The sequence below is a fragment of the Mesoplodon densirostris genome, chromosome 3 (assembly GCF_025265405.1).
Source record: "Mesoplodon densirostris isolate mMesDen1 chromosome 3, mMesDen1 primary haplotype, whole genome shotgun sequence".
Lineage (NCBI taxonomy): Eukaryota > Metazoa > Chordata > Mammalia > Artiodactyla > Ziphiidae > Mesoplodon > Mesoplodon densirostris.
The window spans coordinates 43,914,987-43,941,230 of NC_082663.1; the positions used below are offsets into that span (position 1 = coordinate 43,914,987).

The following is a 26,244-nucleotide window of genomic DNA, read 5'->3' on the forward strand; positions in this document are numbered from 1 at the left end:
TAAGATCAGGAACAAGACAAGGTTGCCCACTCTCACCACTATTACTCAACATAGTTTTGGAAGTTTTAGCCACAGCACTCAGAGAAGAGAAAGAAATAAAAGGAATCCAAATAGGAAAAGAAGAAGAAAAACTGTCACTGTTTGCAGATGACATGATATTATATACAGAGAATCCAAAAGATGCTACCAGAAAACTACTAGAGCTAATCAATTAATTTGGTACAGTAGCAGGATACAAAATTAATGCACAGAAATCTCTTGCATTCCTATTCACTAAGGATGAAAAATCTGAAAGAGAAATTAAGGAAACACTCCCATTTACCACTGCAACAAAAAGAATAAAATAACTAGGAATAAACCTACCTAAGGAGACAAAAGACCTATATGCAGAAAACTGTAAGACACTGATGAAAGAAATTAAAGATAATACAAACAGATGGAGAGATATACTATGTTCTTGGATTGGAAGAATCAACATTGTGAAGATGACTATGCTACGCAAAGCAATCTACAAATTCAATGCAATCCCTATCAAACTACCAATGGCATTTTTCACAGAACTAGAACGAAAAATTTCACAATTTGTATGGAAACACAAAAGACCCCGAATAGCCAAAGCAATCTTGAGAAAGAAAAACAGAGCTGGAGGAATCAGGATCCCTGACTTCAGATTATACTACAAAGCTACAGTAATCAAGACAGTATGGTACTGACACAAAAAAGAAATACAGATCAATGGAACAGGATAGAAAGCCTAGAGGTAAATCCACACACATATGGTCACCTTATCTTTGATCAAGGAGGCAAGAATATACAATGGAGAAAAGACAGCCTCTTCAATAAGTGGTGATGGGAAAACTGGACAGCTACATGTAAAAGAATGAAATTAGAACACTCCCTAAGACCATACACAGAAATAAACTCAAAATGGATTAAAGACCTAAATGTAAGGCCAGACACTATAAAACTCTTAGAGGAAAACATAGGCAGAACACTCTATGACATAAATCACAGCAAGATCCTTTTTGACCCACTTCCTAGAGAAATGGAAATAAAAACAAAAATAAACAAATGGGACTTAATGAAAGTTAGAAGATGTTTCACAGCAAAGGAAAGCATAAACAAGATGAAAAGACAACCTTCAGAATGGGAGAAAATATTTGCAAACGAAGCAACTGACAAAGAATTAATCCCCAAAATATAAAAGCAGCTCATGCAGCTCAATATCAAAAAAACAAACAACTCAATCCAACAATGGGCAGAAGACCTAAATAAACAGATTGCCAACAAACACATGAAAGGATGCTCAATGTCACTAATCATTAGAGAAATGCAAATCAAATCTACAATGAAGTATCACCTCACACCAGTAAGAATGGCCATCATCAAAAATCTACAAACAATAAATGCTGGAGAGGGTGTGGAAAAAAGGGAACTCTCTTGAACTGTTGGTGGGAATGTCAATTGATACAGACACTATGGAGAACAGTATGGAGGTTTCTTAAAAAACTAAAAATAGAACCACCATATGACCCAGTAATCCCACTACTGGGCAAATACCGAGAAAAGCATAATTCAAAAAGACTCATGGGGCTTCCCTGGTGGCGCAGTGGTTGAGAGTCCGCCTGCCGATGCAGGGGACATGGGTTCGTGCCCCGGTCCGGGAAGATCCCACATGCCGCGGAGCAGCTGGGCCCGTGAGCCATGGCCGCTGAGCCTGCGCATCCGGAGCCTGTGCTCTGCAACGGGAGAGGCCACAACAGTGAGAGGCCCGCATACCGCAAAAAAAAAAAAAAAAAAAAAAGACTCATGAACCACAATGGTCACTGCAGCACTATTTAGAATACCCAGGACATGGAAGCAACCTAAGTGTTCACTGACAGATGAATGGATAAAGAAAATGTCGCACATATATACTATGGCGTATTACTCAGCCATAAAAAGAAATGCAGGGCCTCCCTGGTGGCGCAAGTGGTTGAGAGTCCGCCTGCCGATGCAGGGGATACGGGTTCGTGCCCCGGTCTGGGAGGATCCCATATGCCGCGGAGCGGCTGGGCCCGTGAGCCATGGCCGCTGAGCCTGCACGTCCGGAGCCTGTGCTCCGCAACGGGGGAGGCCACAGCAGTGAGAGGCCCGCATACCGCAAAAAAAAAAAAAAAAAAAAAAGAAATGCAATTGAGTTATTTGTAGTAAGGTGGATGGACCTAGAGACTGTCATACAGAGTGAAGTAAGTCAGAAAGAGAAAAACAAATACCATATGCTAACACATATATATGGAATCTACAAAAAAAAAAAAAAAGGTTCTGAAGAACCTAGGGGCTGGACAGAAATAAAGACACAGACGTAGAGAATGGACTTGAGGACCCAGGGAGGGGGAAGGGTATGCTGGGACGAAGTGAGAGAGTAGCACTGACATATATACACGACCAAATGTAAAACAGATAGCTAGTGGGAAGCAGTCACATAGCACAGGGAGATGAGCTCGGTGCTTTGTGACCACCTAGAGGGGTGGGATAGGGAGGGAGGTAGGGAGACGCAAGAGGGAGGGGATATGGTGATATATGTATATGTATAGCTGATTCACTTTGTTATACTGCAGAAACTAACACAACACTGTAAAGCAATTATATTCCAAGAAAGATGTTAAAAAAAAAACAACAGAAGAGTTCAACACCAGGAAACCAGCTTTACAAGAAATGTTAAAGGGACTTCTCTAAGTGGAAAAGAAAAAGCCATAATTATAAATATGAAAACTATGAAAGGAAAAATCTCATTGGTAAAGGCAAATATATAATAAAGGTAGTAGATCAACCACGTATAAAGGTAGTAGGAAGGTTAAAAGACAAAAGTAGTAAAGTCATCTATATCCAAAATAAGCAAAGCAATACACAAAACAAAAGGATGTAAAATATGACATCACAAACAGTAAACGGGGGTTGGGGGAGGGAGGAGTAAAAATGAAGGGTGGTTAAAAAGCATTCAAACTTAACAGATCAGCAACCTAAAATAATCATATATATATAGAGAGAGAGAGAGAGAGCCAGCCACATGGTAACCACAAACCAAAAATCTATAATAGATACACTGACAAAAAAGAGAAAACAGTCCAAATATAACATTACAGATAGTCATCAAATCACAAGGAAAGAAAGCAAAAGAAGAAACAGAAAAGAACCACAAAAACAACCCCTAAACAATTAACAGAATGGTAATAAGTACACACATATCAATAATTACTTTAAATATAAATGCTCCAATCAAAAGACAGACCGCTGAATGCATACAAAAAGAACTATATATATGCTGCCTATAAGAGACACACTTTAGATCTAAAGACACACAGAGACTAAAAATGAAAAGACAGCCTCTTCAATACATGGTGTTGGGAAAACTGGATAGCTACATTGAGAAGAATCAAACTGGACTGCTCTCTCACACTGTGAACAAAAATAATCAAAAAGGATTAAAGACTTAAGTGTCAGACCTGAAACCATAAAACTTCTAGAAGAAAACATAGGCAGTAACTTCTTTGACAGCAGTCTTAGCAATATTTTTTTGAAGATATGTCTCCTCAAGCAAGGGAGACAAAAGCAAAAATAAACAAATGGGACTACATCAAACGGAAAAGCTTTTGCACAACAAAGGTTAACTATCAACAAAACAAAAAGGCCAACTACTGAATGGGAGAAGATATTTGAAAATGATATATCTGATAAGGGGTTAATATACAAAATATACAATTCAACATCAAAAAAACAAACAACCTGATTTTTAAATGGTCAGAGGATCTGAATAGACATTTTTCCAAAGACGTACAGATGGCCAACAGATGCATGAAAAGACAGTCAACATCACTAATCATCCGGGAAACGCAAATCAAAACCACAATAAGATGTCACCTCACACATGTCATAATGGCTATTATCCAAAAGAAAACAAATAACAAGTGTTGGTAAGGATGTGAAAAAAGGGGAACCCTCATGCACTGTTGGTTGGAATGTAAATTGGTGCAGCCACTATGGAAAACCATATGGAAGTTCCTCAAAAAACTAAAAATAGAACTACCATATGACCCAGCAATACCACCCCTGGGTATTTATCTGAAGAAAACAAGAACGCTAGTTAGAAAGGATATATACACCCCATGTTCACTGCAGCATCATTTACAATAGCCAAGGTATGGAAGCAACCTAAGTGCCCATCAAAAGATGAATGGATAAAAGAGAGGTGCTGTATATATACAATGGAATATTACCCAGCCATAAAAAAGAATGAAATCTTGCCATAAGCAACAACATGGATGGACCTAGAGGGAATTATGCTAAGTGAAGTAAGTCAAACAGAGAAAGACATATGATCTCATATGCGGAACCTAAAAAACAAAACAAGTGAACAAACATAACCAAAGTCATAGATACAGAGAACAAACAGGTGGTTGACAGAAGCGAAGAGCTTGGGGCAAGGAGAGAAACAGGTGAAGGAGATTACGAGGTACAAACTTTCAGTTACAAAATATATGAGTCACAGGTATGAAATGTACAGTGTGGGGAATACAGTTAATAATTATGTTCTATCTTTGTATGGTAATGGATGACAACTAGATTTATCATGGTGATCATTTTGAAATGTACAGAAATATCAAATCACTATGTTGTATACCAGAAACTAACATAATGTTATAGGTCAATTATAATTCAAAAACAAACTAACAAACAAACTCACAAAGAAAAAGATCAGATTTGTAGCTATCAGAGGCATTGGTTGGGGGAAGGGGAATTAGATGAAGGTAGTCAAAAAGCAGAAACTTCCATTTATAAGATAAATAAGTGTGGCCACCTAGAGGGGTGGGCTAGCGAGGGTGGGAGGGAGACACAAGAGGGAGGGCATATGGGGATATATGTATACGTATAGCTGATTCACTTTGTCATACAGCAGAAACTAACACACCACTGTAAAGCAATTATACTCCAGTAAAGATGTTTAAAAAATAATTAATTAATTAATTAACTAACTAAATAGATAGCTAGTGGGAAGCAGCTGCATAGAACAGGGAGGGAGCTCAGCTCTGTGCTTTGTGACCACCTAGAGGGGTGGGATAGGGAAGGTGGGAGGGAGATGCAAGAGGGAGGGGATATGGGGATATATGTATGCATATAGGTGATTCACTTTGTTATACAGCAGAAACTAACACACCATTGTAAAGCAAGTATACTCCAATAAAGATGTTTAAAAAAAAAAGATAAGTACTAGTGATGTAATGTGCAACATGATAAAGATCATTAACACTGCTGTATGTTATAAATTGTTAACAGAGTTCATCCTAAAAGTTCTCATCACAAGGGAAAAAATTTTTTTCTATTTCTTGAATGTTGTGTCTGTATGAGATGATGGACGTTCACTAAACCTACTGTGGTAATCATTAAAAAATAAAATAAATGAAAAAAGCAAAGAGTAGCATTCTTAATCTTTCAAGAGGAATGAATAAGTTAGTCAGCTACAATGTTAGTATCTAGATACAAGGAGATAAATTTCAAGTTTCCAGTAATATTTTAAAACATTTGAGCACAGGGCTTCCCAGATGGCGCAGTGGTTAAGAATCCACCTGCCAATGAAGGGAACACGGGTTCGAGCCCTGGTCCAGGAAGATCCCACATGTCGCGGAGCAACTAATCCCGTGTGCCACAACTACAGCACCTGAGCTCTAGAGCCCACAAGCCACAACTACTGAGCCCATGCACCACAGCTACTGAAGCCGGCGCACCTAGAGCCCATGGTCCACAACGAGAAGCCACCGCAATGAGAAGTCGGCGCACCACAACAAAGAGTAGCCCCTGCTCGCCACAAAGCCCACGTGCAGCAACGAAGACCCAACGCGGCCGAAAATAAAAATAAAATAAATTTATTTTAAAAAGATTAAAATAAAACATTTGAGCACAAACATTTTCACCTCAAACAACAATAAATAAATATCTAGCCAACAAAATATTTATTAAAGAACAGGTTTATAATGTGGCTAGAACCTGAGAATTTCAGAGAATGGAAAACGGTGCTATAGGAAAGATATCTCTTACCAATAAAATAAAACAAGATAAATAAATCTAATAACTCTTAGCCCGCAGGTTCATGTTAAAAGTAAAGTATTGGGCTTCCCTGGTGGCGCAGTGGTTGAGTCCGCCTGCCAACGCAGGGGACACGGGTTCGTGCCCCGGTCCAGGAAGATCCCACATGCCGCAGAGCGGCTGGGCCCGTGAGCCATGGCCACTGAGCCTGCGCGTCCGGAGCCTGTGCTCCGCAACGGGAGAGGCCACAACAGTGAGAGGCCCGCGTACCGTAAAAAAAAAAAAAAAAAAAAAAAAGTAAAGTATTGCCTTAGCTAATTTTATTACATTAGGTGGGAAGGAGAAGAGAAAGGGAAGTAAATGAAAGAGAAAATCCTTACACTTCATTTTCACTATGAATTAGAGGGCTATTTCCCTTAAGGCTCTCTATTAGCAAATGGAGTAATTAGAATTTATTCTTGCTTCATGTACTGTTTATCTAGTGTAGATGCAAATTAAAAAGGCAAATGTCTTTAAGTCTTTAAGATGCTTACAAGTTTTCCAAAGCTTTATTTCTAGTAAATGCAACATTAAAAAAAAAATTAAATTAGAGCTGACTTTGCTAACTGACCCTTATACTACCTCTCATATCTGAATTCAGACTATCCTCTGATTCACCAAATTGTCTGCATACAGAGGAAGGGGTGACATGCCCAAGCCTTTAATACAAATACCACAGTTGCAGCACAGACCTTTTGCACTTAACAGTACACACTGTAGAGGTGAATACTCAGATCTATAATTTTAATTGTCGCCAGCCCTATGCAATAACTAAACGCTCAGCCTTCAACTCTAACTCAATGAGCAATTTTGTATTTACAAACAACCTCCACTTCTAGAATTCCTTTTACTTGTAAGAACTCTATATATAATAATGGAAACTTTCAGTGTCTACAATGCATATTTCCAAATTGGTTGAATTTTTTAATTAGCATTTCTTTCTTTTGGAGTAAGAAAAGGTATGTAGTACAGAAATTAAATCCACATATGATTAGTGTCCAAAACTCAGTAGGCTTTCTATCCTTATTCTCAAGAAAAATTTGTATTAATAGACCCAAATATATTGAAAAATGTTCTTAAGCATACCCATTAACAGTAAGTTGTTTTTTTCCCTTGGACCACAAAAGAAATTACTCTTAGATTTAGAAAAAAATTTTGTGGGACACAAACAAGTATAATTAGTCCATTTTTAAAAACAGGAATATTCAAGTGGGCAAATATTGAGTGAATCCATTGTGCAAGGAATTCTGTGAAATGATACAAAGAATACAAAGTTGAATAAGGCACAGTACATAACTACAGCAGAGAATAAACAGAGATACAAAGAGCTATGAAGTTTCAAAAGAACAGGAACTGGTGAGGCTCTAAGTGGTGATATTCAAAAAGGTGCTGGTTATCAGAGTCAGAATCTCAGTAGAGGGGGTCTGGTATAGAGGCAGGATTTGGGGATAGTAAAGCATCCCTGAAGTCACAGCGGTAAAAGAAATTGTGTAAGTGAAAAGAAGTGAAAGGCGAGGCATGGGGCAATAGCAATATTAAAGGGATGAGCACAGCAAGAGGATCCACTGATGCAGCAGACTTGGTAGACTGAGGGAAGGTCAGGAGAAAGCGGCATCATTCAGGCCAAGTCCAAAGACAGCATTTCAGGAGGTGGTGATTGGTCCACAGTGTCCAATGGGTTTTCAATTGCCAAACTTAGCAAAAGTGGTTTCAATAAGGAAGAAGGAGTGGAAACCAGACCACAGAGGTTTTAGTAAGAAATGATAAGAAAATAAGCATGAATCTACCAAAAATGCACACTATCTTTCTGAGAGTTTAAGTGAAGAGACTATATCACAGAAGGCCCTAGAAATGTTTTAAATTAATATTTGCAATCTCTCATATAAACTCACGAGATGTATTACATCAAAGTCATTACCCAAAGCCATTTCATTTTCACTAAATAACTAAACCTGAATGTAGACCCCCCCAAGAAGGATGGAGAGGAAGACCAAATCACCAGGTGTTCACTGACCCACTTAGGGCTGGAAAAGATGAGCTAGTCCAGAGTCCTGCTCTGGAAATTTTGGAACTAGAACAAAGACTGACTCAGTCAGAGCTGGTAAACAGCACTGATCAATGCACTAGAAGACTGGCAGGAGAAGAGGCTGAGGATAAATAAAGCAGGTCTGCAAAGAAAACTGAAGTGACTAGTCTGACCCGAAAATGAGAAAAGGTGAAAGCAGCTTTGGTTCCCCACTACCAAAGGGCTGCACTGATCTTGCTGTTTGGGGGGTTGTTAAAGCACCTTATATCCTTTCAACAAAGCCCAATTTCACTTAAGCTAGTTAGGGATTCTGCTCCTTGCAACCAACAGAGCCATAACTAAAACAATTGTAACCATTCCCCCTACTTTGAGACCATATAGGTTATTATTGTTTGATTACCCTCTATAATGCTATAATGAACATTTCTAAATACCAATCCTTGTTTGCATTTCTAATTATTTCCTTAGAATATATTTTTTATGTGGAATTATAGCAAAGGATATAGATGTTAAGGTCCTTGACAAACTGTTCCAGAAAAGTTTTTTTACACCACCAATTTATTCTACCAGCCACAGTATACAAATGTTACAGAAATGCAAAATTTTAAGGGTATCTGATGCTATCTTTGACATTTACTATAGGTTTTAGGGCAAAAATGAAGGGTTCCATTTACTCTTTCATCTATTCAAATCAAGTACCCTTTTCCTTTTACCTGAAAGATTACACTTCTAAAACAATCCCTTTTCACCATTTGTCAAATGACTGCATTTGTCATACAATGTTTCTCTTAATACTTCAGTTTACAAAATTCATTTTCATTTCCTTCTTTAAAACAACTTCATTGAGGTATAATTTACAAACCAAAAAATTTATCCACTCTAAATACATAATTCAATGACTTTGGTAAATGTAGAGAGTTGTGCAACCATCACCACAATCCAGTTTTAGAACATTTTCCTTACCCAAAAAAATTCCCATGAGCCCATCTGCATTCAACCTTTTTTCCCACCACCAACCCCAGGCAACCACTCGTATGTTTTCTGTATTTCATAAAAATGGAGTCATACAATATGTGGTATTTTGTAAGTGGTTTATATCACTTAGCATAATATTTTTGAGGTTCATCCATGTTGTAGCATGCATTTTGTTCCTTTTTATTGCTAAATAGTATCATATTGTATGTATATGTTACATTTGGTTTACCCAGTCACCAGTTAATGGATACTTGGGTTGTTTCCAGTTTTTGCCTATTATGACTAATATCACTATAAACATTCATGTACAAGTCTTTGTGTGGACATTATTTTCATTTCAAATGAGTAGACTCCTAGGAGTGGAATGTCTGGGTGATGTGGTAAGTTTACGTTTAACTTTTTAAGAAACTGCCAAACTTTTTCCAAAATAGCTGCACCACTTTACATTCCCACATTTTGCTTTTTAATATGCCCACGTGGCTAGTCGTATTACCCCATTTAAGAATCAGATTCTACGCATAGTAAACTCATACTCACCCACAAATAAATATAGCCTTCCACCTTCTACGAGTGAATATTTATTTATTTATTTATTTTTGCAGTACACGGGCCTCTCACTGTTGTGGCCTCTCCTGTTGTGGAGCACAGGCTCCGGGAGCGCAGGCTCAGCGGCCATGGCTCACGGGCCCAGCCGCTCCGCTGCATGTGGGATCTTCCCAGACAGGGGCACGAACCCGTGTCCCCTGCATCGGCAGGCGGACTCTCAACCACTGCGCCACCAGGGAAGCCCACGAGTGAATATTTATAATGGTTCAAAAGAGAATAAGTGATATATAACTCATTGCTTCCACAAACTAAACACACCAGAACACCTCTCCATCCTTTTACCAGAGACAGGAAAAGACAACATAAGATCATGGTCACACAACATCTTCTTCAACTTCCTCTTACACAAATAATAAGGATCTTGAAACCATAATATAAATGCTAACAACTGTTTTAGAAAGATTGGTGATGGAGTGTCCAGCAAAACTGAGAAACTATGGTTAAAAACTTTTTTACACATTAAGGGAACTCTTCCAGTGAAAACTACACAAATGCCTCCAGGAAAAATTTTTGTTTTAAGTTTCATCCATGGTGTAGCATAGATTGGTATTTTGTTCCTTTTTATCACAGAATAGTATTCCATTATATGTATATAAAACATATCAGGTGCCCAGGAGAGAGTGGCATCCGTAATCACAGTCTTAAGAATCCATAATCACAGTCCATAATCACAGTCTTAAGAATGCAGGAAACTTAAGGAAGATGTAAAAATAATTGTTATTTCTGTCAACATTAAGGGACATTATAATTCAACTAGAGAAAGATCTCAGAGATTTCTCTAATAAAGAAGCAATTATTCAATTATTTAACAATTAACTGAGTTCCTACAGGCTTGAGTTGGGAAGGGACTGCAAGTAATGGCACGGGTCTTAACGCTGGCAAATTCTGGATTTATTTTGAAAGTAGCATCAACGGTATTTACTGATGGATGGACTGGATATGAGTGTGAGAAATGAGGAGTCAATAATGATCCTAAGATTTTCCATTTGGGAGACCAGAAGTTTAAAGTTGGATTAACTGAGATGAGGAAGACTAGAGACTGAATAGGGGGAGCAAGGAATAAATCCAAGAGTTCATACTTGGATGCATCAAGTTTGAGTTGCCTATTAGTAGAGATGTCAGGGAGGCAGTTGGATGTAAGGTTCACTGGGGGAAAGGTTCAGGCTGAAGATATAACTTTAACATAGAGGTGGTATTAGAGCCATGAAACTGGATGAGATCACCAAGGAATGAGTATAGAGGAGAAAAGAGGACCCAAGGACTGATACCCAGAGAACTGCAAAATTAAAAGGTCAGGAAGAAGAGAAGGAAGTTGCAAAGTAGAATGAGAAAAAGCAGCCACTAAAGTAGAATTAAAACCAGGAGAGTATAGAAAACCCCAAGAAATCTATCCCAAAACTCCTAGAACTAATAAGTGTGTGTAGCAAGATCACAGGATATAAGGTCAAGCCATAAAAATCAATCATACTTCTATATAGTAGCAATGAACAATTGGAAACCAAAATTAAAAACATAATACCATTTATAATAGTTCAGAAAACTGAAATACTTAGGTATAAACCTAATAAAATATAGGATCTGTATGCTGAAAACTACAAAACAGTGGTGAAAAAAAATCAAAGACCTAAATAAATGAAAAGACATAGCATCTTCATGGATTGGAATATTTAACAAAGTAAAGATGTCAATTCTGCCCAAATTGATCTATAGCTTTTAATGCAATTCTTATCAAAATTCCAGCCAGATTTTTTCAGATAGATTGATTCTAAAATTTATGTGGGAAAGCAAGGGAACTAGATAGCTAAAGCAAATTTGAAAAAGAATAATAAACTTAGAGGAATACTTCCTGAATTAGGAATACTTCCTCAATTGTTTTTTAGAAAAATGTACTATATTTTATTTTTTCCCATTTGATTTTAAGCTACTCAGTATATCTTTTCTTACCACCAATATATAACTACTGTAATCAAGACAGTGTGGGGCTTCCCTGGTGGCGCAGTGGTTGAGAGTCCACCTGCCGATGCAAGGGACACGGGTTCGTGCCCCGGTCCGGGAAGATCCCATGTGCCGCAGAGCAGCTGGGCCCATGAGCCATGGCCGCTGAGCCTGCGCGTCCGGAGCCTGTGCTCCGCAACGGGAGAGGCCACAACAGTGAGAGGCCCGCGTACCGCAAAAAAAAAAAAAAAGAAAAAAAAATAGAACAAGGACAGACTTTGAGATAGGCTAGGTGTTGGCATCCATGAAACAAACCCTCTTCTCGTGGCTTTCTGATAAACCAAAAAGCATCCTTTTTATAGTTAGAGAAATATATATGAACAGATCAAGTGACTTGCAAAAGGTCACACTGAATTTCAGGAATAGAGCTAAGAAACAAGATTCAAATTCAGATTTTCACTCAACGAGTCTAGATCATGATTCAGAAATTCTTCTAGGTGATAAAGTCAACCTAGACAGATAAGCTCCACTACATGCTTTGGTGGCTGCTATCACACTAACCCAAGTTTCCCACCACTCTTCTCTCATCTAATCTTCACCACCTAGACTCATATTCACAACGTTTAACTGATAAAAGAAAACCAAAACAAAAGAGTTTACTGGATTTACCTACTTTCCATCAAAACAGACCCACACCACACTGAAAACAATAAGGGACTGTCAAAAAGAATGTGAACAACAGAGGATGCAGACTTGGTGGGGTTAAAATCCCAACTTGGCCTCTTAATAGCTATAAAAGAGAAATACCTGCCAACCTCAGAGAGTTGTTATGAGGAAAGAATCTATAACACAGAAGTACCTCAGACACAAAAGCCACTCAATAAATGACAGAACAAACACAGCCTTCCATTTACCATATATGCAAAAATTCTAAACCAATGAGTACTCAATTATAATCTTTTCTTAGAGAATAAACAAAATTTTACACTAAACAAAACGGGTGCCTTCGCAGTCACTCTTTCCATCTCCTTGTCCAGTGATTTTTCTTACTGGGTCGCACAAAGCAGTTACTCTCCACATTGGAAATGGAAAATCTGCTGCTAAAACTACACAAGGGCATACTCCCCCAAGTAACAGAGAAATTAATTTGTCAGAAATTTCACTTTTTCTCTCAAATTTTGATAGCTTCTAAAAGGATGCCTTTAAGTGTATCAGAAGATTAATACTCAAGTATAAGAATGTATTTGATTGGACTTCCCTGGTGGTGCAGTGGCTAAGAATCTGCCTGCCAGTGCAGGGAACACGGGTTCAAGCCCTGGTCCGGGAAGATCCCACATGCCATGGAACAACTAAGCCCGTGTGCCACAACTACTGAGCCCACGTTCTAGAGCCCAAGAGCCACAACTGCTGAAGCCCACACGCCTGGAGCCTGTGCTCTGCAACAAGAGAAGCTATCACAAAGAGAAGCCCGCGGCCAGCAACAAAGACCCAACGTAGCCAAAAATAAATAAACTAAATTAAAAAAAAAAAAGAATGTATTTGATTGAAAACATATACAATCCCACATATTCTACCGAGAAAATCGGTGCATCACTAGACCATCCTCCCCACTCTTACTGTCCTGCCAGTGACCTCTGCTTATATTTCCCTAGATTTCACAAGATCCCCCCAAATCTAATCCCCTCTCACACTCACCCAGCCCTCTAAGCCAAGACAGCCTTTGAAAAGTCTGATTAAAAAGATTCCTCACTGCTGTTACCTACCCTGGTGCCAGAGATGCAGCAACTGGGACCTGCCTTCTGAAAGTAGGTTACCTTTCTGAACCACACTCTGAACTGGTGTTGATTGTTCACAGTCCAAAAACAGGTGTAAAAACACAAAAATTTTTCTTTCTACAAGTAAACAGAATTTCATTTCTTGTCATGTTAGAAACACAGGTTCATGATAAAGCAGTAAACTGCCATTTTTAAAATGCTATCTCATTCTCATTCTAAATATGGAAGCTTAAAGATAATTGACAGAAATGCTGGAGACCCTTTTAAAATTCTTAAAAGATGGAGCCCACAATAATTTGGCTAGAGTAGAATATTAAGTGATTTTCCAGAAAGCCAGATATGAAATATAAGCTATTTGTAGCTACAGGGAAACACCAAAATGTTCTTTACAGGATAATATTTTTGCTCATACTTCACAATTACTGAATAAGGTAATATTCAAAAATCACTGTAGTGCATTGGACATGTTCATCTTTTATGGCTTACATCACTAACCCTGCGCTCCAATCACAAATGAGTTCATTTCACGTAAACAGTTCTAAGCCTACACTTTTAACCATAGGTCCTGCTTCACAACAAAAACTAAATAGGATTTTCAAATATTTGTTTAAAGTAACCACATAACATGACTAAGAAATAAATAATTTTAAATCAGCTTTCATGAAAAGGCCCATAATCCCTTAATCTAAAACCCAAAGCCCTCAAAATCCTAGTTCTTTCATGACATTTGGCACCAAAGCCTAACCTGAACTTATCTAATGGCAGAACTTAACCTGAACAAATGAAGGAATGACCCCAGCCTTTATTTACTCCACTTATTTTGACTAGTCTTATTTCACTACATAAAAATTCATGTCTTTGATTACCAGGTACTGTCCTAGACCCTGCTGAGGGCATTACCTAAGATGTATGAATCATATAACCTTTCAAAAATTCAGACAGTTCTGGCTCCAAGAGTTCCGGGTAATGGACTGTGAACCTGTATTTAGATAAAATCTTCACTGTTAAAAGATGCTAAACTCAATCTATTATTTTTCAGAGAGCCAAAAAAATTTTAATGTATTATATAGACCTACTACATAAAAAAACTTGAAATGGTAATGGTCCCTTACATAAAATGAACTAAATATATCCCACACATATATTTTCTTAATTATAGGACTATGACAAGATTTCAGTTGCTTTCTTTTCATTATAAAAACTGAAAGCTTGCGCTGAATTTTTAAGTACTATCATGTTTTCTAAATTTAAGTCTTCACTAGATATTAAGTCTTATAAGTTAAAAGTATTTTATTTATTTAACTGTCAACCAATTTTGCACTCCTTTCCCTTGGCAAGAACCAATGCTCTCAAAGCAAAACAAATACTCTCATAAAATGAGTTAACAAATAGATAAATTATATGAAGCAAAGCCCTGAAATTTTACTCTTTACATCTTATCAAGTAATCCCATTCCTTGCAACGAGTATATAAATTATTCACTAGCTATGAGGATAATCATCATTACTAATATTATTTAGACAAAGAGCACTGACATTTCACCAGACTTTGTGAGCAAATTTTTTTCTTTTCAAAATTTTTAAGATTAATATACTTTATTTCTTAAAGTAATTTTAGGTTTATTTAAAAAACTGAGCAGAGAGTAAAAGATACACTCCCTCCCCGTAACTACCACCCTTAATTTCCTCTATCACGAACAATTTTCATTGGTATGGTATATTTGTTATAACTGATGAACCAATATTGATACATTATTATTAACTCCATAGTTTACATTAAGGATTATTCTTCATGCTGTACAGTTCTACAGGTTTTGACAAATACATAATGTCATGCATCCATCATTACCATATTATACAGAACAGTTTCACTTCCCTAAAAATCCTCTGTACCCCAACTGTTCATTCCTCCTCTGTCCTCCCACCAACCCCTAGTAACCACTGATCTTTTTACTATCTCCACAGTTTTGCCTTTTCCAGAATGTCATATGGCTGTAATCATACACTAGGTAGTCTTTTCAGATTGGCTTCTTTCATTTAGCAATATGTTTAAGGTTCTTCCATGTGTTTTTATGGCTAGATAGCTGATTTATTTTTAGCTGAATAATATTCCATTGTATGGATGTACCAGAGTTTATCCATTCACCTACTGAAGGACATCTCAGTTGCTTCCAAGCTTTGGCAATTATGAATAAAGCCGCTATAAACATCATGTGCTGGTTTTTATGTGGACATAAGTTTTCAACGCATTTGGGTAAATACCTAGGAGCTCCATTGCTAGGTCCTGTGGTAAGACTATGTTTAGTTTTGTAAAAAACTGCCAGTCTTCCAAAGTGGCTTTACCATTTTACATTCCCACCAGCAATGACTGAGAATTTCTGTTGCTCCACATCCTCACAGCATCTGGTGTTGTCAGTGTTTCAAATTTTAGCCATTCTAATAGATGTGTAGAGGAATCTGACTGTTGTTTTAGTTTACAATTCCCTAATAAAGTATGATATGGGGCATCTTTTCATATGCTTATTTGCCATTTGTATATCTTCTTCACTGAGGTGTCTATTCAGACCTTTTTGCCACTTTTTGATTGGGCTGTTTGTTTTTTGCTGTGTTTTAAGAGTTCTTTGTATATTTTGGACACAAGTCCTTTATCAGATATGTGTTTTATAAATATTTTCCCCCAGTGCGTAGCTTTACACAGAGCGGAAGTTTTTAATTTTAATTAAGTACAACTTATTATTTCTCTCATGGACCATGCTTTTGGCATTGTTATCTAAAAACTCACTGCCAAATCCAAGCTGCAAATTTATTTTTAATTACAAAAATGTTCAAGGAAACAATGTCACAAGTTCAACCAATTTATTAGGACCTAAAAAAGTAGAGTATATAATACCCCCAGCTAGAGTTTTCAAAATAGTATTTATGAAAGAGGAAAATAAACTTATGAAATATTAACACAAATGCCTTCACTTCACTTTTACCTAAAGTATGACAGATGACATTCCCAAAATAAGTTATACTGAGATACTCTGCCTTCAAACTCTTTGGTCCATAACAGAAAAACCCAGATATTACCATGCTAGAATTTTCATGTATTCAGAGATGAAAGGTTTATTTTAAAATATATAGGGCTTCCCTGGTGGCACAGTGGTTGAGAGTCCACCTGCCGATGCAGGAGACATGGGTTCGTGCCCCGGTCCAGGAAGATCCCACATGTCGCGGAGCGGCTGGGCCGTGAGCCATGGCCGCTGAGCCTGCGCATCCGGAGCCTGCGCTCCACAACGGGAGATGCCACAACAGTGAGAGGCCCGTGTACCGCAAAAAAAAAAAACAAAAAAAAAAACATATATATATATATATATATATATTTGGCCCATTTTATAAAAAGGAATTAATGAAAAGATATATTTGACCTTTTTCATATATTTTAATATAACTGCATATTAATCTCATTACATCCATCAAAAATATTTTTGTTTGGTCATTTTGCCAGTTCAATATTTAACAAATTAAAAAATTATGTCACTTCTGCTTGAAAAAGTGGCAGGGGTAGGGGTGTAACTCTGAGTGCAAGTTTAGATGCTCTGTAAAAGGACTTAATTCCTGGTGGGAGGCAAAATGAACATTTTAATTTCAATTATCTTTTTTTTATAAATTTATTTATTTGTTTTTATTTTGGGCTGTATTAGGTCTTCGTTGCTGTGCACGGGCTTTCTCTAGTTGTGGTGAGCGAGGGCTACTCTTTGTTGTGGTGCGTGGGCTTCTCATTGTCGTGGCTTCTCTTGTTGCAGAGCACAGGGTCTAGGCCTGCGGGCTTCAGTAGTTGTGGCACATGGGCTCAGAAGTTGCGGCTCGCAGGCTCTAGAGTGCAGGCTCAGTAGTTGTGGCGCACGGGCTTAGTTGCTCCGCAGCATGTGGGATCTTCCCGGGCCAGGGATTGAACCCATGTCCCCTGCATTGGCAGGCGGATTCTTAACCGCTGCGCCACCAGGGAAGCCCTCAATTATCTTCTTATCACATATAATTCACTGATGAAGCTCACTTAGTAGAAAGAGATTTTAGGGTTTCTCAAAAATCAGATATTCCCATCCAGGAATAACATTTAACCCACTTAAATCCTGCAGATTTGTCAAGATACATGCAGTAGAAAAGTTAAAAGACAATGTCTAGTCATTTAATAGAGATGTACTCAGTGTGTGAAGCAACAGCTCTTGACCACTTAACCTTAGAAAAGGCATTCCATAACATTCCCTGAAACTACTTTTAAAAAGAAGATTTTGGGACTTCCCTGGTGGCGCAGTGGTTAAGAATCCTCCTGCCAATGCAGGGGACACAGGTTCGAGCCCTAGTCCAGGAAGATCCTACATGCCATGAAGCAACTAAGCCCATGCGCCACAACTACTGAGCCTGCACTCTAGAGCCCACAAGCCACAACTACTGAGCCCATGCACCACAACTACTGAAGCCCACTTGCCTAGAGCCCGAGCTCCGCAACAAGAGAAGCCACCACAATGAGAAGCGTGCATACTGCAATGAAGAGTAGCTCCCGCTCGCTGCAACTAGAGAAGCCTGCGTGCAACAGACCCAACACAGCCATAAATAAATAAATAAATAAATTTTTTTAAAAAAGAAGATTTTAGGGCCTCCCTGGTGGCGCAGTGGTTGAGAGTCCGCCTGCCGATGCAGGGGATACGGGTTCGTGCCCCGGTATGGGAGGATCCCATATGCCGCGGAGCGGCTGGGCCCGTGAGCCATGGCCGCTGGGCCTGCGCATCCGGAGCCTGTGCTCCGCAACGGGAGGGGCCACAACAGTGAGAGGCCCGCATACCGCAAAAAGAAAAAAAAAAAAAAAAAAAAAGAAGATTTTATGAGCAGAAATTTTTTCCTATGAATCCTTTAAAAAGCCACAGCATTTAGGAAACCAGCAGTGGAATTCAGTAAGCTTGGCTAATGTGCAACTGAGCTTTAGTTTTCATTATTGGCAGTATATACTCAATATTTATATAACTTTTCTTTCCTTTAGGTTCATCCAATATATTAAAGTTTATCAAAATATTTTCAAGCGTTCTGTAAAATGGATGTATGACAAATACTTAATATACCAAATCTATACATTACCTCTTCCAACAGTAGTATAAAAAGCAGTTTTAAACAAAGAAAATGTTTGTGATTATAACAAATTACTTAAGGATGCATCTGGTACTACTTCATTTTGTGACAATTATATAAAAAAAGGGTGCTGGAATAAATGCTCATATGAACTGACTGAAGCAGTACTTTCCACAACAATGTAGACAAAAAATACAGCTCCACATCGTAATAAGTAAACAAGGAAATAAAACTTTTTTCAAACCTAAGAAATTAAGCTCCATAATACCATATTTCTTTCATTCCAGTAGACGTTCCCCCATATTTTAAGTTATCTCTAATCAGGATATATATTCAGTATGATAGTGTTCCATTTTTTTCCTGAAAAGCTATTTTAATGAGGTATCTGATATTAAGAGATGACTTGGAAATACAATATATTTCCAAAGGGTTAAGCTGAATTTTCATGGTAGTAATTATTATTAAACGTAAGTGACAATCTTATTCCATTTCACATTTAGTATTTTTTCATTAAATTTTTCTATCTATATTTATTAAACACCTATTACATACCAAGCAATGTGCTTGATACTAAGGATACAAGTGGAGCAAAACAGACCATTCTTACCCTAGCAAAGCTTATTGCCTTGTCCAATTGGGGGGAAACTGGGAAAAGGCAGCACAGCACTTACGTCAACATGGAAACAAAGGAGTTAGAATATTCAAGTGTGGGCAACAGGCCATTTTGATACCAGCTTTCTGGACTAGTACAGGAAAGGGTGGCACGAGAGACTTGTCATGCCATAAAACCCAACAAACAGGGCCTCCCTGGTGGCGCAAGTGGTTGAGAGTCCGCCTGCCGATGCAGGGGATACGGGTTCGTGCCCCGGTCTGGGAGGATCCCATATGCCGCGGAGCGGCTGGGCCCGTGAGCCATGGCCGCTGAGCCTGCGCGTCCGGAGCCTGTGCTCCGCAACGGGGGAGGCCACAGCAGTGAGAGGCCCGCATACCGAAAAAAAAAAAAAAAAAAAAACCCAACAAACACCAATGTCCTCCTACAGTGCAGGGCTCTTATGGCCACTTTTGCCATATATAACACTTTACTTATATATTACTTTACACCTTATAAACATATTACTAACCCATCCATTTTTTTTCTTCATAGCAATTTTTTATTACCATTTAAGTAGCTACTCAAAAATTTTTAAAAATACTGGGCCTCATTTACCTCCTTTGGGACAGTCACCTAAAGAAATATGATTTTTCGAACTATATGCCAAAAACAAAGAACTTGAGAAAATCCATATATCCACAGTAAATTATCTGCCTCATCTTCCTAAATATTGCCGAATCTCAAACTTTAGAGATGCAGTATTATATAATAATTCAACCCCCAAAACTTATTCTGTATTGTCTTTTTCCTCAGACATTAATAAAGGGAGTAAAAGTGATTTTTAAAAAGTAATCTGAAAGCAATTAGAATACCAAAAATAGGGGAAAATATTTCTTCCAAGTTGTATTTTATCCTTTAAAACTGTGAATATCATCTACTTAATATAGCACACTAATAATACTTATAGCAATAATCTACATAATAATCAATGCTAGAAAAATACTTGTGCTGAAATTCAAAATCCTGGGGTTTTTTTGGTTGCATTCACACACACCACAACAGTTGAAAAGGATAATCCAAAGTCCATTACTCTAAATTTTGGTTTAAAAGGCTATTGACATTTCTGTGTTTTTTACAATAATCACCAAGAATGATGTCGCTAAAATCCCCAATCAAAAATGGGAGTAGGGCTCCCCTGGTGACACAGTGGTTGAGAGTCCGCCTGCCGATGCAGGGGACACGGGTTCGTGCCCCGGTCCGGGAGGATCCCACATGCCGTGGAGCGGCTGGGCCCGTGAGCCGTGGCCGCTGAGCCTGCACATCCGGAGCCTGTGCTTCGCAACGGGAGAGGCCACAACAGTGAGAGGCCCGCGTACCGCAAAAAAAAAAAAAAAAAAAAAGGGAGTAATCCACATCCTAGAGTAAGAGAATTTTAATAGTCAAACACTGCATACAATGGAGACATACAGGATTTCAAATAACACATTTTTTAATGAACTTAGAGTAAAGGTTTTTTTGCACATTAAGATATGTTTACATAAATGTCCTTCCATCTATCTGTATGCTTTCCTGCACACTGTTTCATAAGCCTGGTGGCTAAAATAGAGGTTACCAGTTATCATGGAATTTACTTCTTAGGAAAAAAGTAAATATTTCCTTAAACTAACCCCAGATTTTCCTTCCATTTTACTCCTATGAAAGTGGCTTTAATCAAATTAGGATGCACAGACTGCATGTGGAAATGTTTAATATATCTTGAAACATAACTAAATCCAAGTCCCCTTCACCTTCAGAATACTGTGCTAAAGACATCACCAAAAAATAAAAAAATAATTTGCTAGCCCAAAAAGGCAAATATGAACTGAACGCAGATATGAACTGAAAAACCAAAGAACAAGGCTATTATTCTTAGCCAATTTGGGGGAAAAATAGGGAAAGAAAAGCCAGTCTGTCCTACTGTGGAAATAAGGCTTCAGTCTGCTAAAACAATAAAAAAAAAAAATGTAAGTCAACTATCTGGGGAAGGCAACTGACGAGAGACAAGTTGTCGAAAGAGAAGTATGGCATGATCTGCTGGACTCCCAAGACACTCAAGGAGGTAAATCTTTATTCTGCTTCTTCTCATCCATTTCCAACTCACACAGAGAGACACAGGGCAAGGTGCAGAAATCCGAACCAAGGATAGAGAAAGTAAGCACAATATCTCAAGTGCCAACCTTAAGCTAGTTTGTGAAATTTAACCTAGAAGCAAAGTGTCCAGTTATTTAAAGTAATGAAACCCAGTATTAACCTACAAACTGATGAATAGTACAACTTAAAAAACAGTGATATCGTTTTGATATATTCTGAGGATTTTCTTTTGCATATGTATTTACATTCTTTCTGATGAGCTGTATTCTCAAATTTAACAAATAAATCTATCTCCTTTTTTGTGGCCTCAATTTCCACTTAACATGATAAAACAAGCATAATCTGGGCTTCCCTGGTGGCGCAGTGGTTGAGAGTCGGCCTGCCGATGCAGGGGACACGGGTTCGTGCCCCGGTCCGGGAAGATCCCACATGCCGTGGAGCGGCTGGGCCCGTGAGCCATGGCCGCTGAGCCTGCGCGGCCGGAGCCTGTGCTCCGCAACGGGAGAGGCCGCAGCAGTGAGAGGCCCGCGTACCGCAAAAAAAAAAAAAAAAAAAAAAAAAAAACAAGCATAATCTTAGTTTCAGCTCTGCCATAAAATAGCTTACTGGGCTTGAGTAAGTATCTGGGCCTAAGTTTCTTCACTTGTCTACTGAAAAGTGTTGATCCAAAATGACTTAAATGAACTCTTCATTCTAAAATAATCATTCTATAATTCTTTATGATGACATCAAGTTATTTGGGGCAATATCTCCCTTTAACTGGAGAAACACTGCCCTGGACTGAAGCAGTGGCTATATTCTTTAAGCAATCATTCACCACACCAACCCTGGTGACAACAGTACTATGTATTTACCCCCACCCCAATCCGATCACTTCATAAAACCTCCAGCACAACAAACCCATCACTACCTACTTATTCAGTTACTTACACAGGAAATGGGTAAACCAAGCCCCACTGTGTTGAGGACAGTGGTTGTGACGGTACTGTCATGGTACGGATACTGGATGCTGTTGTCTTTACAGAAAAAGCCTCTCTGAAATGGATATATTTGGCCCAAATTTAGAACAGCCATAGGCATGGAAGCTGTTAGGGAAGGGAAAAAAAGACACACATGGTTAAATTCAATTCACTTCATTAGGAAGTAAAGTCTACTGAATGGGATGCAAATCTTAACCGTATTTTGCCCTTTCTGAAAAAGGATCACACTATTCCATTACATCCAAGAGTAAAGACTGAGGAAACCATGCATCATTAGCTTGTCCACATCAGCCCCACCTTTATCAAGTTTAAATTCTCTTACTTGCGTTGACCTCTGATTTTAGGGACAATCAATAAAGGAAACCCCAAGGGAAGACAGCAACATTGGCCCATGAAAAAAGAAAGGTGAGAAAACAAGAAGGTTTTGTATTTTACATGTTGTACGTAATTCTTTTTTAACTGAATTGCTCAATACATTAAATATGTTTAAGAAAAAAAGGCAAAACTCAGTAAATACATTTAATAATCAATAATACATCATAACAGCCAAATGTAGTCAAGAAGGGAAAAGATATAAAATTTTGTTTCATATTAAAATTTAAATTAATAGGGTTAGAAAAAAATAGAAACTGTAAGTATATTTGATAATAAGAACAGAAATAAGCCCTTTGTTTTCCGAAGACAAATTAAAAATGGTTTTTATTAGCCCTGGCAAGGCTCCAAAATCACTTTAACAAGTTATACAGGAATAAGGTTCATTTGAAATTTTTCACCCAAATAAAATGAAAGACCAAAGAGAAGTTAAATAACTTAAATTAGTAATTTCTTAGTATGTTTAAATTTACCACACTTTTAGGCTTTGTTTTATACAATTCAAACAGTCAAGCATCTACTTACTATATCCTTGATACTAGAGTATGCCATACATAGAGGAGACAATTAGTGTAAAACGGGCACTCGGTTCAAGAGCCTAAATTGTACAAGTAGCAAAGGAATGCATACTCAGGAAGCAGTTTTAAAACTAATAATACTAAGACAGATTTTTGAGGGATGATGAAATTGTTCTATATCTTGATTGTGATGGTAATTCCACAACTCTAAGTGTTTGTCAAAACTCACAGAACTGTACCAAAAAAAAAAGTACATTTTACTGTATGTAAATGTTAAAAGGAATACCACAAAAGAGAAAATATGACTAATTTCTAAAATGATATAAAAGGCCCTATAGGAATTCAGAGGTCAACGTGAACTGGAGTAGTTAGAAAAGACTATTAGGGCTTCCCTGGTGGCGCAGTGGTTAAGAATCTGCCTGCCAAAGCAGGGGACACGGGTTCGAGCCCTGGTCCGGGAAGATCCCACATGCCGTGGAACAGCTAAGCCCGTGCGCCACAACTACTGAGCCTGTGCTCTAGAGCCCACGAGCCACAACTACTGAGCCCACATGCCACAACTACTGAATCCCGCGTGCCTAGAGCCTGTGCTCTGCAACAAGAGAAGCCACCACAATGAGAAGCCCGCGCACTGCAACGAAGAGTAGCCCCTGCCCGCCACAGCTAGAGAAAGCCCGCGTGCAGCAACAAAGACCCAACGTAGCCAAAACCAAATAAATACATTAATTAATTTTTTTAAAAAAACTATTAAAGAACAGGCAACTGAGCTGAACTTGAAGCAGCAGGTAAATCACAGGCAATAGGGAGGGCCTCAAGGAGAGCATTTAGTGGTAGAGGGATGCAAGAGCAGCATGAGGTCACACCAACAAGAGTACAGAGAGAATGAGCAAGAAGTTTTCAAGGTACATAACATTTTATAGTGAACATGTACTGCGTGCTCACACATGCCAAGCACTAGGCTACACAGATTAACTCAATCTTTACCTCAACCTTGTGAAGTAGGTAACATCACTTCCCCCTTTTTTCACATAAAATTACTATGAGGCTTTAAGAAATGAGGAATCCTGCTGGAACTAAGTAGTGGAACCAGGATTACAACACAGGCTATCTGTTCCTAGAGTCAGTGTATATATGATGTCTCCCACGGAGGCAAGTGATTTGCTAAATTAACAGAATTGTGACAAGGAAGATGATTTGGGTGAGGGGTACCTGTCCTTTGAAAAAGCTTGTTCAGTATAAAATACATGTTATGTTCATAATAAAAACTCAACGTTAATGAAACAAAACCTTGTTTTCTGCGGATTACTCTTAATTCCACAATTGTGTGGTTTTTAATGGAAGGCAGAGAACCTGAGATTTGGGGGTTTAACAAAAAGAATTATGTTTTTAAAATACTGGCCTAAGAAAGGACTTATCCTGTAGGAATAAATAAAATTAAAAAATAAATAAAATATCACTGTCCTCTTTTGCTCAAGGTTAGTAACACAGTAAAATAAGGGGTTTTTAAAAATTAACTTTAAAAAACAATTAGAAAGGGGAGCATTTAACACAGCTTTGAAATAATCTACTCATTAAGTATTAAGTAGTATGTTGACAGGGAAAATAGAAAAGGACACATGAAAGAGTGTTTTGAATATGGAAATGACTCAATTTGAGGACTGGTCACAATTGTTGAGGCAGACCTGAAGATGACACTTCAGGCTTTGGGAATAGTGAGAATGATGGTCCCTGATGGTCCCATTGACAAAAATGTGAAGTTGGGACGGGCAGCTGGTTCATGATGAAAGAAAATTAGTTGAGTATTGAAAATATTGCCTTTGGGGTAATCTGACACCTTAAATGCTCAGCCTCATCTTTCACTCTTCCCCATGCAGCTTAAGGCTCCGATCACAATGAACAATTTGCTGTTGCCTGAACATACTATGTTTTCAAAACTTTAGGTACCTACGTATATGTTCAGCCTTCTGTTGGGGATACCTGTCCCCTGTTTCCCTTTCCCTGGTAAGTAAGGCACTCCCTACTTATCTGCCCCATGGCACCTTGGACACACATCCATTACACGGTATTTTAAACTGCTTTTTGCATTTTGTCAGCAACTTGAGGACAAAGACCATATCATTCTTGTATCCTTCGGACCAGGCACACAGTTGGCTCTCAGTGAAAATTCACTGAACAGCGAAAGGAATATAATGCAGGATGAAGATCAGAAGTAGAGACAGATTTGCAGATTGTTGGCATTGGAGGTGGTAACAAGCCAGGAGAATAAAACAGTCTCAGAGAACGCCTAAAGTCAAGACTAACAGAGATCAATAAAAACAATCAGGTAAGGACTAATATCCATAGTGAAATCACGGAAAGAGATTGCAGGAGAGAGGGAGAGGAGATGATTACATGCTCTAGAGGGCAGGGGCTGTGTCTCTCTCATTCAGCAGAACATATTGACCATTCTTTAAACACAAGAATGAACAATAGAGAAGTAAGACAATGTTGTTATACAAAAAGCCAATGAAAGTAGCTTAGAGTATCAAGTCTGTACTAGGTTAAATGTAGGACGTCAATGCTAAGACATCAAGAAGAGTGAGAACAGAGTAAAGACAATGAGGTCTGAGGAAAAAAGGTGTCATATATACTCTGTGAGAGAATATCTTACACCACCTCCACTAACACCACATCTTTATGAAGCAACTTCAATAATGAGCTTCAGTATTGGGTTGTCATTGTCTAAGCATGAATCTCTTTCTTCAAGTTAAATATATCACATGGGGCTTCCCTGGTGGCGCAGTGGTTGAGAGTCCGCCTGCCGATGAGGGCCACGGGTTCGTGCCCCGGTCTGGGAGGATCCCACATGCCGCGGAGCGGTTGGGCCCGTGAGCCATGGCCGCTGAGCCTGCACGTCCGGAGCCTGTGCTCCGCACGAGAGAGGCCGTAACAGTGAGAGGCCCGCGTACCGCAAAAAAAAAAAAAAAAAAAAAAAACAATGATTTCCTCTATTACTCATATGATTTATATATATACACACACACATACACACGCACACTACTATGGGCTGAATTGTGTCTGTCCCCCCAAATTCTTATGTTGAAGTTCTAACCCCCAATTTTACTATAATTGGAGATAGGACTTTTAGGAGG

The 26,244-nt window shown here is 38.5% G+C and overlaps 1 protein-coding gene across 2 annotated transcripts in view; it reads right to left on the bottom strand.

Annotated features, from left to right (window-relative positions):
• PLPP1 (phospholipid phosphatase 1) overlaps window positions 1-26,244 on the bottom strand; it is a 114,616-nt gene that overhangs the window by 55,693 nt on the left and 32,679 nt on the right. The window contains exon 2 of one of the 2 annotated variants that reach the window (XM_060092889.1): window positions 22,174-22,328. The exons of the other annotated variant lie outside the window; for it this stretch is intronic. Coding sequence (XP_059948872.1) covers window positions 22,174-22,328 — 155 coding nt within the window. The remainder of the gene's footprint in view (window positions 1-22,173; window positions 22,329-26,244) is intronic. 2 annotated transcript variants of the gene reach the window in all.